The sequence below is a fragment of the Centruroides sculpturatus genome, unplaced genomic scaffold, assembly GCF_000671375.1.
Source record: "Centruroides sculpturatus isolate CEXI.00-Female unplaced genomic scaffold, Cexi_2.0 scaffold312, whole genome shotgun sequence".
NCBI classification, from domain to species: domain Eukaryota; kingdom Metazoa; phylum Arthropoda; class Arachnida; order Scorpiones; family Buthidae; genus Centruroides; species Centruroides sculpturatus.
Window position 1 is genome coordinate 663,027 of NW_019384497.1, and position 16,523 is coordinate 679,549.

Genomic DNA, 16,523 nt, shown 5'->3' on the forward strand with positions numbered 1-16,523 from the left:
GTTTTGGTGTCCTAAACTCTATGCTAATCGTCCGATGTTGTAGAGAATACGTCCAGTCGATTTTTTGTATCCCTTTCTTTATTTGACAATATATATATATATATATACAGTAATGTACATTATTACGGCCCGACATCGATCGAAGATTTTAAGTCGTTTTGGTAGCGTCCGTATCCAGTGGCTGTTGGTCGGGAGTGAGTGACCAGTTCAAAGTTCACGTTTATTTTTCTTGCGCCCTCTATCGGCAGAATCGGCCCGTAGCCGACGGGCGCCACACCGTCTTCGTCTCTTAGGAAAGTATGCTGACATTTTAATGTTCAGCCATCCAGACATACAACTACAAATCCATTAACCCTTTTTTGTAGTTGATTGACAATCAATCAAATGTCTGTGATTTTTCTTTAGCTTCCTTTGACAGCCAAAGAAAAATAAATAAAATTTTTAAAGTTTTTTTAAGTTAAGGAATAATGTTTATGAAAAAAGTGTATATGCAAACACATGAGAAGAATTAATAAACCATTTGGGGTTCTAATCCTATATTTGGGAATCACAATTGTGTTCATATAACATAAATGCAATTCCCATTCCCAAATACTCCACCTAATACACCTATCAACTTACTGCACTGTGGGACCCAGGAATGAATTCAGGTGGTTGAGAAAAACTCAAGAAACTTTTTGATCCATCCAGATATGTTGAATCCCATTCCTCACCAACTGGCTAAACTTACTATGATCTAGATTAAAAGGCCCTTTTACTGTCCACAGGGCAGAGAGTCAAAAAGTATAATGAGTACAAAATGATCAAAAGTACAAAACAGGTGCAATAAAATAAATTGTTAAGTAAGATTATCTTTTCTATATGCCTTGTACTACAGAATCTCATTAAAAATGCCAAAACACCACATTTCAATTAAAATTTTGGCAATTGTCTTTTTTCAAAATTACAGGTTAAGAGCTCTACACTGTTTCTTTTCTATAGAAAATACTTCTTTAAGAAACTTAACTACTTTCATTTATAAAAAATAGATAATGATTAGTATTTTAATTAGATTGTAAATTTTAATGAGTATATAAATTTGAATTTTAGTATTCAAATTCTAAAATTAATAAGATTTTAATTTATCTAATTAAATTGCTTTTTTTAATTAGAAAACTATTACAAATGTGTTTAATAGAAAGTTTAATTTATTTACAAATTAATAACTACTATGACTTATTATGACTTCAGTCAAAATAACTTGTGCAATTCTCTAATTAATAGAAAATATAACTAATTCAATTTTATTAAATCAAATTATACAAAAAAATTACATTTAATTAAACTTACTAACTGAATAATCTCCAAATAAAAATTGTTTAATTAAATTTTTTGCAAAATTATAAATACTGTTGAAATTTTGTAAATGAATAATAATTTTAAATTTTTCTATGTAGCGAAAAATGTGAGGAAGATTGGCTAGAAATTTATGAAATTTTACCAAGTGGTCGAGAACAGAAATTAGGTAGATATTGTGGCAGTACAACTCCAGGACCTGTGGTATCAGATCCTGGGGTTTATTCTATGAAAATGCTTTTATCAACTGATAATGAAGGTGTAGCTAGTGGATTTAGTGCTACATATACTTTCTTTAATGGAACAAATAAACCTGAAGGTAATTATATTTTTCTTTCTTTATACTATACAATATACATATATATTATGGTTTCTGATCTGAAAATTTCCAGGAAGTTTCAAAACTTTCTTGTCTTATATCTCAGGAAAATAGCTCAAGACTTTATAAAATTAATTTATAAATCTGAAATAGAAAAGTGTCAAATTTATAATTGTTAAATATATCAAATATTCAAGTTATGCTTTCACAGATTGTGACTAGAATAACCTTACAAGTAAGTATAAATTACACACAACTACTTTGATCCATTTCAAAGATACTGAATCAAAGCTGGCAGGCCCAACAGAAACACCACCCCATGGCCATTTATTCATTAGAAAAACAAATTTAGTAAAATGAATATAGTATCATAGAAGTTGATTAAAATTTTAGTATAAATTATTTAATGACTTCAGTTAATATAGCATTATTCATTATTTTATGTATCAATTTGTTTCCTTTAATTATAATACAGAGCTATCTAATAGAACATCTTCCTGGTTAACATATTCCCAATATTCTTAAAAACATTGAACATTGGTTTTTATAAACCTAAACTTCATAAATCATTTGTAACTCTCAATATGTTTTTTGCCACTGTCTGCTTAAGGAAATTTAATTTTTAGGTCAGTATAAAAGTTTTAAGAAAATAATGTGTGGAAAAAGTCATGTTCCATTCCAAAGTACCATTGGTAGAACATTAAAATCACATGTAGCCATTTTGAAAAACATGCTGAATGTTAACAAACAAGATTCATATCTTGGTTGCAAATTTTGAGAGAGAGCATCACATCATTTTGCCACAATTTCAAAGAACAGAAATTCTAAGCATGCATTTGTGATTTTATTAAAAATAGTCAACCAATTTACAGATATTTCGGAGAAATTTTTAAAAATGTGTAGCAATTTAATTTCTTTATCCATTGCCAAGTAATCATCACCATTAATTAAAGACAGAAATTTGCATTCTGGAGACATCAATTCACCAACCATTGAGGTATTTATCAGCCCACAAATGAATGTAAACTTTTTCTTGCAGTTAGGTGGAACTAGTTTATAAGATAGTATCAGGCTTAAGAAAGGGCCATCATTAGAGGTATTTCGATTATTTCATATTGAATTATTTTTGTTTGTATTACTTATTATATATAGTTATAATTTTATATAACCCTGTTAAATAAACCTAGTTATTTTCATTTATATTTTTTTTGTTTAGTGCATTGCTTCCAGGGTTCCCTATCTCTTATTTCTGTCCTTTACCCATAAATCCCACATTACAGTCTGCTCATGTGGTTCAAACAGTTCCTGTGAGCCAAAATTCACAGGTGGTGTCAGTCCTGATTTCCAGAAGGTACTCACATCACACAATTAAATGACTTCTAAATCTAGTTGAAGATTTGTACTTTATCAAATTGCTATCAATGATTTAGAAATTTTTTAATATTTTGAATTGTTTGGCTTTATTTGCAGTTTAAAGTTTACCTGTGTGTTAAATTTAGTATCACTTTATTTATAAGGATTGAAATTAACTTGTAAGATAAACTATGGCAATTAGTGTTTTATTTCATATATTTTTTATTAAATATATATTATTTTTCTTGTTTTTTATTTTATGAATTAAAAAATAATTAAGTCAAATAAAACTGTAGAAAAATAAATCTAAAAATGTGAGCTACCTGAAATAAGTTGTCCTTACTAACAGAAATAATATTTTTAAATACCATATATAACAAATACCATTGTTTAGTATTGTGATTATTGTCAACCTGAAAAGTATGAAACAAAAAATTGATAGATACTTTCAAAATATTAAATATCTAGTTTATAAAATTTGAGATTACATAATATTTTCATGCATACAATCTATAATGTTGCATATCCCATTTAAAATTGTTAGAATGAAAATAAAACTCTAACATATATCCCATACTTACAGAGCAATGACTTTTCCGTAGGAGAAAGTTCATAATTGCAGTTTAAAATTGGTACATAACCCACCCCATTACATAACTTGTACTCTCTTTCAAATTATTTCTTAAACATAGATAACTTGCAGGCTATATACACAAAAACATGATATACTTTTTTACTTTTTTTTATCTTGGCTGTAAAATCTCATTATTTTCAAATTTCTGTAGTAGACAATATATTTACAATTTTAAATAACAATAACATTAATATACTCCATTTAAGATACATAATAATTTTTGACTCTATTAAAGCAAATAGAAATATTATTAATTATTATTATGTAAATTATTATAATATTTGCCTTGTTGACATTTAATCAGTTTTAAAATTTTGTTGAGTAGAAATTTTATTTATTGACTCAATGAGAGAATGAGACTCAACCGTTTGAGTTGTTATTAATATATATAAGCAAAGAGAGAAATTTAATAATGGACAAATTAATTGAATAAAAAAAAGCAGATGTTTAATCAGAATTATTACTATTGATGATCTGTCTAGAATAGTAAAATTAAGAGTATTTAATCAATTTTTAATAATGTTAACTTTTTAAAATGCATTTTTAATCCTTGCTGAATTTAATTAATTTATTTTATGTACAGTGGTGCCTTGTACTTCTATTTAATTTGTTCCAGGAGGCCATTCAAACTCTGAATTGTTTGAACTCCAAATTACTTTTCCCCATTAGAAAAAACAAAGGAAAGTGAATTAACCCATTTCCAGACCCTAAACAATATCCATTTTGATAAACTTAAACAGCAAATACACATAATTTAAGGTATAAAAAAACACGACTAAATGTCCTAATAAATTAAAACATGAAAACAATAAATAAAATATGTAAATACTGTATAATAAAATGAAAATTGCATTTACTCTACCTTAGTGAGGAGTGATGATGTCCCATTTCTTAAGGTCACTATGCAGTTTGCTTGGATTTCTCACAAATAATTCTCTTAGAGATGATATCATCAGCCAATTGCTTCTCATTTATCTACACTAGGAGGAGTTTTTCCATCTCTTCAATCTATATATATATAATTGAGATGGGTTGATAATAATAGTAAGTGCAGAGCCCAAATGGTTAGGAGTTGAAATTTGGTACACAGTTAGGGTATGTCACAAGAATGAAGACACTAAGAAGGGGTTTTTCAAAATCCCCCCATGGGAGAGAGGGAGAGGATTAAGGCTTACCCTGAAGAACTCGGCTTCTATTGTACTATTTTAGATGTGGTTTTTTGCACTTTAGACTGCGTTTTAGTAGGGTACCATGGGGATGAAAGAAGTGTATTCCTTAACAATGGAAGTGTTAACATGGAAGTGTTAAGAATGGAAGTGTTGAGTAACAATGGAAGTGTTAAGAGAAAACAGCATGCAAGATTTACGTGCGCAGATGCAGTTTTTGCATTTTTGTGGGAAATCGAACGTATTTTTAGACCATGTAAAAATTCTCTACTTAGTCTGGAAATGGGGGACCTAATTCTTGCATTCTGTGAAAACGGGCAAGATTGGTTATTGTGATTGGCTAATGTAATTATTTTAACCTTCGCTATCGTTACTATTTGCCTGAGCAATGCAGGGCTTATCTGCTAGTAACACATAATATGGAAGTTAGTGTTGTCAAACCTCAGCTACATTTGTTATTTTTATTGCTTTTTGCTTTCAAGAATGGTGCACATAGTTGACTTAGGCATCTTAAACATGGCTGCCAGATCTTTCACACATGTACCACTTTCATGCTTTGAGATAAGTTCTTTTTTCACCTCATTGATACTTTAACTTTCTTCCTAGGCATTGTTGCTTCCATGCTTCTTGAATGCCATGGTTAATGAGTAAGGGTTATATATGTGACCAAACACACCAAAAATAAAGCAAAAAAGCACTAAAAATATATGAGCATAACACAAGAGATACTTCACAGCAAGAACTAGAAACAACTTGGGCACACAACAGATGGCACTTACACAGTAAGTTCATTTTTTTGTTATGTTTGTGGTTTGAACATAGAAGCATTATTTGAACTCCAGGATGAATTTCTCTCAGATTTAGTGTTCAAACTACGGAACATTTGAAATACAGGGTATCACTGTTTAAGTAACTATTTAGGAATTTATTATAAAATTAATTGATGTGCTTAAATAAATAAATTTCATTTCCAAATTAAGATTGTGGACAAAATATAAGTGGACAAGAAGATGGTGTAATTACAAGTCCAGGTTTTCCTGCAAAATATGAATCACATCGTCAAGTTTGTAAATGGCATATTACTGTTCGTCCTAATCATAGAATACTTTTATTCTTTGACAGTTTTCTAATAGAAGGTGATCCGTTTGGTAAGTTTATTTTATTTTATAAGTTATTTATTTATTATAAAAATTAAAAACAAATAATCATATAGTATATCAATAATCAATAAAATCTTGGTAGTACTACAAGTAGTAGTACCAAGATTTTATTATTATATCTATGAATTTTTATTTTAAATATTTTAATTGTTGTAAAGTTGTTAAAGTATTAAGGTTTTTGACATGAGATATTTATTGTGCTAATCACAGGGCCCCCAAGAGACTGTAGACTGGTTGTCAGTGCAAACACTATTTTGGTCTCCTCTTTCAGAGACCCTGCTTATACAAATAACAATGATCAAAACAAATGAAATCAATTTCCAACATAAATTTACAATCTATGATCTTTAACCTTACAATCCTCTCCCCTTCCCTCTCTCTTTCTTATGTCACCCCTCTTAAAATATGGATGGCAATCTTCTTGTTTTAACAGCTGTAAAAATCAGTTAACTTGAAGATATCTGTTTAACATGGTCAAAAACATTTGCTTTTTTATAAATTTATGCTAAAAATTGGTTTCATTGCCCCAGCTTGGCACCCAGCTGCACTGCCTCTTGTAGGGCTAATATATTTTTGTTGGAAACTTTATAATCTTTTATCATTATTATTATTATGTTAGGTTTATTATGGTAATCATATTACAACATCGCCATTTTAAATTTGTTAATCTGAACCCACCATTTACCCTTGGATCAACACTATTTTTTGCTTGCCTATTTCTACATTTAAACATTATTGCTTTTTTTTCCATCTAAGCCATCTAGGTCTGTTTCAGATCATTTTAAATCACAAAAGAATATATCAACAGTATTGATGCATATATATTTACTGCACTTATTTTTGCTTTTCCGAAAGCACTGGTTTTAAATTATTTTTAACTTTGTTTGTATATCCTTTTTTAAATGATTATTTTAATTTTGAATAATTGATCTTTGTATTTTGATATATACCTAAGTATTTATATACATGGTTGTCTTCAAGACATTCAATAAATTAACTATTATTTAATTCAAAATTCAGAAAGAAGAGCAAAAGTATTTTTTTTTTAAAAAGTCATTTTCAATATCAGCTAGTTGATTGGTACAATATATGGTTTCAAGATAAATCTTTTATAAATTATAAAAAAAGTAGTGCTTTACAGGTTTGCCTCAGGTAATTCAGAACCTTGGTTAATCAGGAATTTATTATACTTAAGTAAGAATTTATAATTGCTGTAGTATTATTGCATATATACGAGTATATATATATATGTTTACTTTGAAGATCCAGATGATCATCCCATGTTTAAGATTTACAGTGACAGTTCCAAGATGGGTGACGATGTGGGTGTCGCTTTTGTAGTTTACTTTGACATGAGGCCATGAGCTTCACAATGCATGCTTCCATCTAGGTTCACACTACTCAATAGCACAGGCGGAAACTTTAGCTATTTATATGAGCTTAATTCACATTAGGCATAGGAAGGACAAAAGACACTACTTACACTATCGCATTTATTCTGACAGTAGGGTAGCTTAACACAGGATTACGAAGTCTGATAGCTGCTTAAAACTGTCCATCTCATAAACCACATTCTCAGACACTTAGACAACATTAGAATAGATTTCAAATGGGTCCTGGGTCATGCGGGAGTTCTCAGCAACGAGACCGCTGACCATCTTGCTAAACAAGCTGCAAAGTCTTCAGTCACTAGTACTTTCAGTTACATTCCTATCTCATACATCAACAATCATGTCAAGAAGAATCTTCATTCTCTGGGACAGCTAGGACCATGACACCACTAGTAGGCTCACCTACACTTTCATCCCCAAGGTTGACACTACTGCGATTCTTCACCACTTTTACCCTAGTTACACCGTCACTCAGCTACTCACAAGACACGGCAACTTTAAGCAATACTTGCATAGATTTAACCTTGGGGACAATCCACAATGTGATTGTGGTATTCAGGAGGACCAAACACCACTTCGCTTAGTTTTTCGCTGCAATAGGTACAATCACATTAAGGATAGTTTAATGAGACCTGCTATTCTTGAAGGGTACAACTGGCCTAGCAATCCACGCCAACTCATTCACACACGTACAATGTTCCATTATCTACTCACATTTATATCCCTTAGTGGGGCTCTTGAGAACACTCACTCCAGAGGCACGGATGGCAATTAGCATTTTCTTGCTTTGTTTCAACTGTCAGTATATAGCTGCCTTTTAACTTTGTATTTTAATTCTTTTTTCTGTCTTCTCTTTCAGTCTAAATTCGGTTAGTCCTAATTGTAAGTTAGATTAGGGACTCTTAGCTCTTAGCTTGGTTTCCAATTAGGATATGATAGGTTAGGTTAAATTAGATTAGGGTTTGTTAGCTTTAGTTCTATGGTTAGGTTCGTCATAGGTAGGTTAGTCCAGTTAGTGAGTAAGTTAATGTTAAAAAAAATAAATAAATAAAAAATAAAAATAATACTGTAATAATAAACCAAAAAAAAAAAAGATTGGGGTCTTGCGTGTTTGTCTCTGATGGTCCATTCATTTTGTCTAGTTTGTCATTGTGTTCATTTCCTTTTCACGCTGTCTGTCTAGCTATTAAGTAGTAATAAGATTTGCAATCACGTTCAATTTTATTAGTATTAAGTAGATATAAGTCTTCCTACTAACAGCCACTTGGCACTAACTTCTACACTTAGCTATTCGTGGCGGCACTCAATTATTGGTGTTTGCTACACTCAAGTTTACTTTTAGACCCTTTGGGGGACTACAGCCTTGCAGCATAAAATCTGCATGCCAACATCAAACACAGAGGGTACTGTAGCCATATGTACACCATTCAGAGGTATCCTACCTTTCTCTGCTGTCTATCTCCTCTCCCTCCTTCTTCCTCTCCCCCTCCCTTATCCTCTTTTCTGCCGGCTAAACACTTCATGTACGGCCAATGTCTTTCTTGTATGTATGTAGTATTATTGTTTCTTTGCTGACATATTATATGATTATTTGTATTTACAGTATATGTACAGTATAAGCAATATACATTAAAATGTATAATACATGTTAATTTTACAAATTATTCTTTTTAAAATAATCGGTGATTTGTTTATGGCCGGAACATTCGGAAATGAACAAACATAAATATTTGTGATTAATATGATACATACAGTATATATAAAATGCATTTAATTATTTTCATTGGTTATTCTCCATAACAACCAAACCTTTCAGGCTAAAGTAATAAATTATAACATATGGAATATTTTTATTATTATATATTTTTAAAGGACAACTTCCTGCTTGTTGGAACAGGACCAACTGTTGTAACATTTTGAATTAAAGAGTGCTCCATGCCTTTTGTGGTGATATTTTGTTGAAAAGCATTTTCCCCATACAGTTGCATCTCTTGTATCCTTGACCACCTGTGATAGACAATTTTCTGGCATAGTTATGAAGAGATGCAATAACATCAGGTACTTTCTCTTGTAAAATGAAAGTTACAAAAGAGAGTTACAAACGACTGGCATGTGGATAAATAAATACCTTATTAAGAAGTTGAGGATGGATGACTCGATGACTCAAACACAGAATTCTTTGGGTGTTTGGTGGATTCTTCAGGTGGTCGAAGGGTCTTTTTATTCGAATTGTTTGGGTAGCAGGTCTTCGGAGAGAGGTATCCGACAGGTGTAGAATAAATCAAGAACTTGGGCATAATAGGTATCTGTATGTTGATATCGACAGAGGCACAGTATTTTAGGACACTTTGGAGGCAACTTTTGTGGACAGACTTTGTAGGCAGTGGCATAGCGAGGGGGTGCAAGCGGGTGTATCATGCATCGGGTGCCACTCGCAGAGGGGCACCCAAATGGTCTCCATTTGGTTTCCAAATGGTCCCATAATAGGTTAATATGACTAATTTTACAAAAACACAAATAATTTATCACATTCACCAAAATTGTTGGTTATTATGTAGAATACTCACTAGAATTATGATTAAATTGATAAATCTGGTTTTTATGAATATTCATCAGATTTATCAATTTAACCATAACATAAATAATAGCAATTTTAATTTTTTCAATCTATAATAAAATTTTTGAAATAATTAAATCATTTATTTTCTGTTTTTAGTAAGAGGTTGTCCTGGAGCAGTTGTAAGAGTTTGGCAAGATCTTGGGCAGCAACCATTAGAATTATGTGGAGAAATAAAAAATGATACAAGAGAAATAATATCATCATCAACAAATTTGAAATTAGCGTATGTTTATTTTGTGTTTTAAAAATTTTATTAAAAGCCAAAATACACCAAATTCCCAATTATCTGTTTTGCAAATTAATCATTGTAAAATCACAAAAGCAACATTTAGCTTTTTTTTCCCCTCTCTCAACTGTCAATTCTAAGGGATGGAAGTTAGCTCAGGAATATTATTTTTCATTAGGCAAAGTTGGTGCTATAAACAGCAGATTTGAAAAAAATATCTTACTAATCCTAAAATTAAAATACAATAATTTGGAAAAAATGTAAGAATTATACATAGAAATGTAAAATTTACATTTCTACATGATATTTTTGAAAATAGAAAAAACTTACATTTTATGTTTATTGATTAAACATTAAACATATACATTTCAGCTTATGAAACTTGGGATTCACACTTTATTGCCTTAAGACAGAGTTAAACTATATATATATATATACCGCAATTCATTTAAAAGCTCTGAATAGTTTTTTTTTTATAATTTAGTGGGTTATTTTTGATTATCCATGTTTTCTGGTTTTCTGTGAACACCCATACACTAATTAGCATGGATAATTGGGAGTTTGGAATATTAAAGTAACAGAAATTAAACATAAAATATTTATCTTATGTTTATGGTATGAGACAGAAATCTGTATTGTGAATATGAAGATACAACACAATATTACCATATTTTTGTAATACGGTACCAGCATTACCGTATGCTGACCAGCATGCCACATAACTAGGGGAGACCAGCATGCCGGAAACCCTGGGGTAGTTACCAGCATTCCAGTTAAACTACAATTAAAATAAATCAGATCTAGCAAAACTAGTTGTCAAATAAATGTTAAAGAAAACATTCTTTCCAGTACAATAAAATAACAACATTGTAATTTGATGGATTTAACATTGTTTTTGTTTACAATAAAATAAAACAATTAACAGCTTATTGACATTAGTTGTATTAGTAGTTAGTCAGTGTGGACTGCACTGACAATCTACTGACCTTAAAAATAACACCTTCCTCTCAAATTTCACACAATAAGTTGAAATAATTTACAGTCAGTTTCTAAAATTTGATGTTTATTTTTGTGTTTTTTGATTAAATTACAATAAAATAAATATAAAAACGCATCTTTGGCATTCCACAAATATTTTACATTGTTAGAAAAAAGATGAAATGCAGAAATTAAACATATAATCATAGTGTTTGATGTATTGCTGACAGTTTCACAGTTTTTGAGTAAAAACTCTTTTGTTTTTTTCATGCACCCTCAAGAAAGGGATGTATAACCTCACTTAAATCAGCATGCCGGCATTTCCTTGGGATAAACTGACATGCCAGGTTTTACCATATGGAAATATCTAATTTCATGGTCTCCCCAGATCGACCAACATACTGAACAATCTGCAAAAATATGGTAACAGTTTTTATTATATAAATAATGACTACTAAAAACTGGTTAATCTTAAATAAACTACCATCCTAAAATCAAAAAACCAGCAGAAATGATAAAAAACTCACAACAGCAAACATTTTCCTCCATATTAAATGGACATCTTCAGGCTTTTAACATTCTAAATCTAAACTGCACAAGATGGAACACTTTTATTCAAAATACAGAAGCTTGTTTATTGGTGGACTGGGCACCTTGATAGTTTTGTATGCCACATAAGACAATACATGGATCTTCCAAACTGATGGAAATAAATCTGTATCCCTGAAGTTAATGACTGCATCTCCTATAAATTCCTGACAACTTCGGAAATCTAATTTCTGTTGTGTTATGCACAGTGTAGAACTTGTAGATCAGGGGGAGTACCAAAATAATCCCAACCTTAATGTGGAGTAAGAGTTGTCTGAGGACCTCACAATACACCTCAGAGCCAATAGATAATCATAAACAAATTATAACAATTTATACACGTGTACATATAGCAATCGATAATATTAGCAATTCAATAATTACCGATCATGCAGCAATTAATAATACCTGATTGGTACAATTGGCTCACTAATTACAAATCTGATAGTTAAAATTTTACAGTTAATTACAGGAGAGTCCATGTTGTCGATCTGCTTACACATGATTCTTCATAACAACGATATAGTCCATATTCAATAACAAAAGGGATTGATAATCATGTGTCAGAAAATGTTATTTATCACAAAATAATGCAGCAAGGATTTCTAACCCATGAAGTTTTCTCTTCTATAATTGGAGATATTGTTCCCCATATCATTCACATGTTCATGCAGTTGGATTTTTCTTTCCTTCCCCTTCGATCTCTCCCAGCTCATATATCGTTCGTATATGGCAATCCTTACCTTCCTTCTCCTCGTCCTTGGTCTTGTAACAGTTCTTCCAGTACACGCAGGTTATAGAAAACAAAAGATCCTCTCCCATTGTGGGGTCACCCTTTTATATCTCCCCTTTGTTCAGATCTCCCGCCTCCTGTCACATGGTCTCTTGAACAGCTACCCAACAGTCCACTAGTCACCCCCTCACAAAAGGTGGTGCGCACAAAGGAAAAATGACATTCACGCATTACAAAAATAACAAAACCCGACACGTATAACAAAAAAATAAGCAAAACAAAAATATAATTTACAAGAAAAAAGTGCATAGCACTACAAACTTTTATTATATCTCTAGCAGTCATTATAGTCCAATCTCCTTTTAGTAGATCCATAACTCAGAATAATGGATTTTTTTTTCTAGTCTCATTTACTGTAAACATTGAATTTTTCAACATTTAATTAATATTTGGGTATTTTTGGGTACTGAATTTAAAAAATACATTGCACACAGAGCAAATTATATGTATAATCATCATGGTTAATATTGCCACCATGTGTAAGTGTCCTCCTGTAATACTGTACATTGATTTGTGTTGGGATGCTTCCAGATATGCATGTGTGTGCAGCAAAGGCATATGGCAGCTCAGGCTAACACCTTGAAATCGCATTGTTGTGCTCATTTAACAATGACATTTCATATTGATGATGCTACCAAAAGAAGCCCAGAAATGTCATGCTATTACCTTGAAAGAAAAGGTAGGAGCATATGGTAATGCAAGCTAGATTCGTAATCTTTGTCATGTCAGATGTTTTTCTCATGTGGTAAAGGTTCAGCTTTGTAATCATTCCATATTGCAAGCTTTTTAGGACCAAATCATAAAGTAGGTTGAAAGCAATCCTCAAACAAAGCAAGTTGATATCGCTAAGCAGTTTAATCTGCCTACACAGACAGTCAATATGATTTTTAAGAACAGAGAAGATTTTATGAGAAAGCAAAAAAATCCAATGACTCAGAAGCAAAGCAAAACAAGATTAGAGATAGCAAATTCAAGGAACTTGAATCTATTTTGGTCAGGTGGATTCATCAAGCATATGCAGGGGCTGTTAGCATTAATGGTGTTTTTGTTCTCTAGATAGCTTTAGCTGTAGTGGCAAAAAGGAAATCCAGAAGGAATTTACTGCATCAAATGGATGGCTTGCAAAATTCAAAGAGAGATGTGGTTTAATATACAATACTGTAGGTGGAGAAAGCAAGAATGTAGACAAGGTAACTTGAAACATGGAAGAGAGAACAGCTGCCAAAAATTTTGGAGAGATACAGTGGTGGCCAATTGTTTAAAACCGTTAACAATTATTTTCGAAACTGAGTTGTGTGGAATCTAAAACCAAACAAATGAAATCTAAAATTCAGGAAAAATATTAACTTTGTTTTCATTTGATAAAATTATAACTTTTATTTCATAAACAAAACATTACTTTTACTCAAGCAATGGATGATGTGCAACAAGTTCAATTTGTCCCTAGACAAATGTTTAGGACCAATAACAAAATTTAGGAAAAAACTAATATTTTGTTGGATAACCAAAATTTTTTATCACAGATAAGCAATGACGGGGCATGGAGTCCACCAATCATTGCAAACGATCAGCTGGGATGTTTTTCCAAGCTTCTTGAATTGCCACAAATAGCTCATTTCTATTCTGGTATTTTTTATGTTTCAAAGCAGATTTTACATCACACCATAACATTTCAATAAGGTTTAAATCTGGTGATTGGGCTGGCTATTCCATTACCTTAAGATGGTTGTCCTGAAACCATTTTTGACAAGTTTACTGGTGTGCTTTGGATCATTGTCTTGTTGGAAAATCCACTCCAGAAGCAAATATTGTTATCAGCAAATGGCAGCATTATGTCTTCCAGAATTTGTTTATATTGAAATCTGTCCATTATCCCATTTATGAGGTGAATGGGTCCAATTCCATACAAAGAAAAACATCCCCACACCATTGCATTTCCACCTCCAAACTTTATAGTGGGTTGAATACAATTAGGATGAAATTCCTCAGCTTTTTGTCATCTTATGTATTTGCGACATCACTCCCAAACAAATTTATCTTTGTTTCATCTGACCACAGCACACACTGCCAGTTTTGACTTGTCCAAGTCAAGTGTTCAAAAGCAAACTTCAGACGAGCTTGTCTATTTTTCAGTGATATGAGTGGCTTCTTCCTTACAACTCACCCAAATACATTAAATTTATTTAATCTACACCTAATGGTACATATACTAAGTTCAGGCATTCCACATTTTATCATTTTAATTTTGAGATCAGTTGATGTTAGTGTGTGATTTTTTTTCTATTCTGTGAATTCTACGATCTGTGCATTTGGTGATTTTTCTCTGTCTTCCAGGTTTAGGCTGATCCAAAAGACATCCAGTTTCTTCCCATAGCTTCACTGCACGAATACATGATGTTTTGCTGCACCCCAATGTTGTTGCAATTTTGGCATAGATGATATTTTTACTACGAAGACTTACAATTTTTTGACAAAGTTCATGACTCAAATTCTTTCCCCTGCCCATCTTGAAGCAGAAAATATATATTACTCTAATTATATTTTAATGTTTTGATATGTTTTAGTAAGTTTCTGGAATGTACTTACTTTGTTTGTAGGATTTATTGTGAGTGGTCCTAAACTAATGACCAAATGTATGTGGGTCATTAGTTGTTTAGCTCGTGACAAGTTGTTTAGCTCGTGCTAAACAACTTGTCATTTTTTCGCAACAAATTATGCAAATTACTTCATGTTCTACAAATGTCTTATACAAATACAAACAATTGATTTTTGCATAATTGTTTATTTATTTTCAGTTTTTTTTTTTTTTAATTTAATCATTGATTTGTGCCACAATCATGTTTGGTCCTAAACAATTAGCCACCACTGTATGGCTCATAAAATGTCTATAATTTTGATGAGACAAGCCTTTTTACATTCATGACTCTGTTACATATAACAGAGGCAATCAGTCAAAAAAATGAACCCCCAGATTTTTACATTTTTGGACTCACGACCTTGAAATATTGAGAAATGCAAAAATATATGGAGGTTTTTTTTTGTATGTATGGTGTGGATGTTAGTGTGTGTAGGGGGCACAATTTTGTTCATCCTCTTTGTAGCATAATAATTCCTGTGCTTTTCATCAAAACTCTCTGAAATTTTGAAGGGAGGTTTGTTTTGTGTCATCCTTGTATATATTGTCGGTCTGTGTTTTCATCCACATCATGTAAAAAAATTTTTGTTTTCTTTCGCTTCGGCTTTATTTTTTTCTTGTGTGTGTATGTATGTATATATATTTTTTTGTATACTGTCAATGTGATTATTGTAATTATAAAAAAAAAATTTTTTTTGTTGTGTTTTGGGTGGTTTTTGTATGGCAGCACGGTGTTGGTGGTGGAGGTGTTATATATGGTGAAAAGCCAGAAACCCAGCATTCTGGTTCCTGGCGTTCGAGTGGGAAGGTGCGACCTTTGAGTGTATCATGTGGACTCTTTGTGTAAGCTGCCACGTGCCAGGCCTACGCCAACTTCTCGTATTGTATTCTGGTATATATATTTGGTACATAAAATTAGTTTGATCCTGTATTGTACTCGCAGTGCCGGCCCGAGACAAGTTTTAGGATGGAGCGAGATCCTATTATGGCGCCCCCCTTGGTTGCCCCTAATTTACACCCTTTAATTTTCTTTACCACTGAGGCGCCCGATAGGACTTAGCGCCTGGAGCGGCTGCTCCATTCGCCCTATGGTAGGGCCGGCTCTGTGTACTCGTCTCCTCTTTTCGTGGTAACCCTTTTTATTCACCCCTGCGAATATTACCCACAGAGATTCGCAGATCCCACAGTTTATTAAGAGGATAGATGTTATTAAATTTTGGTCATTAAAAGTTGAGGGATGGGGAATTAAATTAGGTCATGTCATATCTCCAATAGGATTAGGACTTAATAACGATTTTACTCATTATTAATATTTACAATTTTTT

The 16,523-nt window shown here is 31.9% G+C and overlaps 1 protein-coding gene across 2 annotated transcripts in view; it reads left to right on the forward strand.

Moving 5' to 3' along the window:
- Nucleotides 1–16,523, forward strand: part of LOC111621963 (cubilin-like) — a 51,490-nt gene that overhangs the window by 23,233 nt on the left and 11,734 nt on the right. For both annotated transcript variants that reach the window (XM_023364217.1, XM_023364218.1), the window contains 3 exons: nucleotides 1,437–1,654; nucleotides 5,788–5,955; nucleotides 10,075–10,201. In XM_023364217.1, coding sequence (XP_023219985.1) covers nucleotides 1,437–1,654; nucleotides 5,788–5,955; nucleotides 10,075–10,201 — 513 coding nt within the window. The remainder of the gene's footprint in view (nucleotides 1–1,436; nucleotides 1,655–5,787; nucleotides 5,956–10,074; nucleotides 10,202–16,523) is intronic.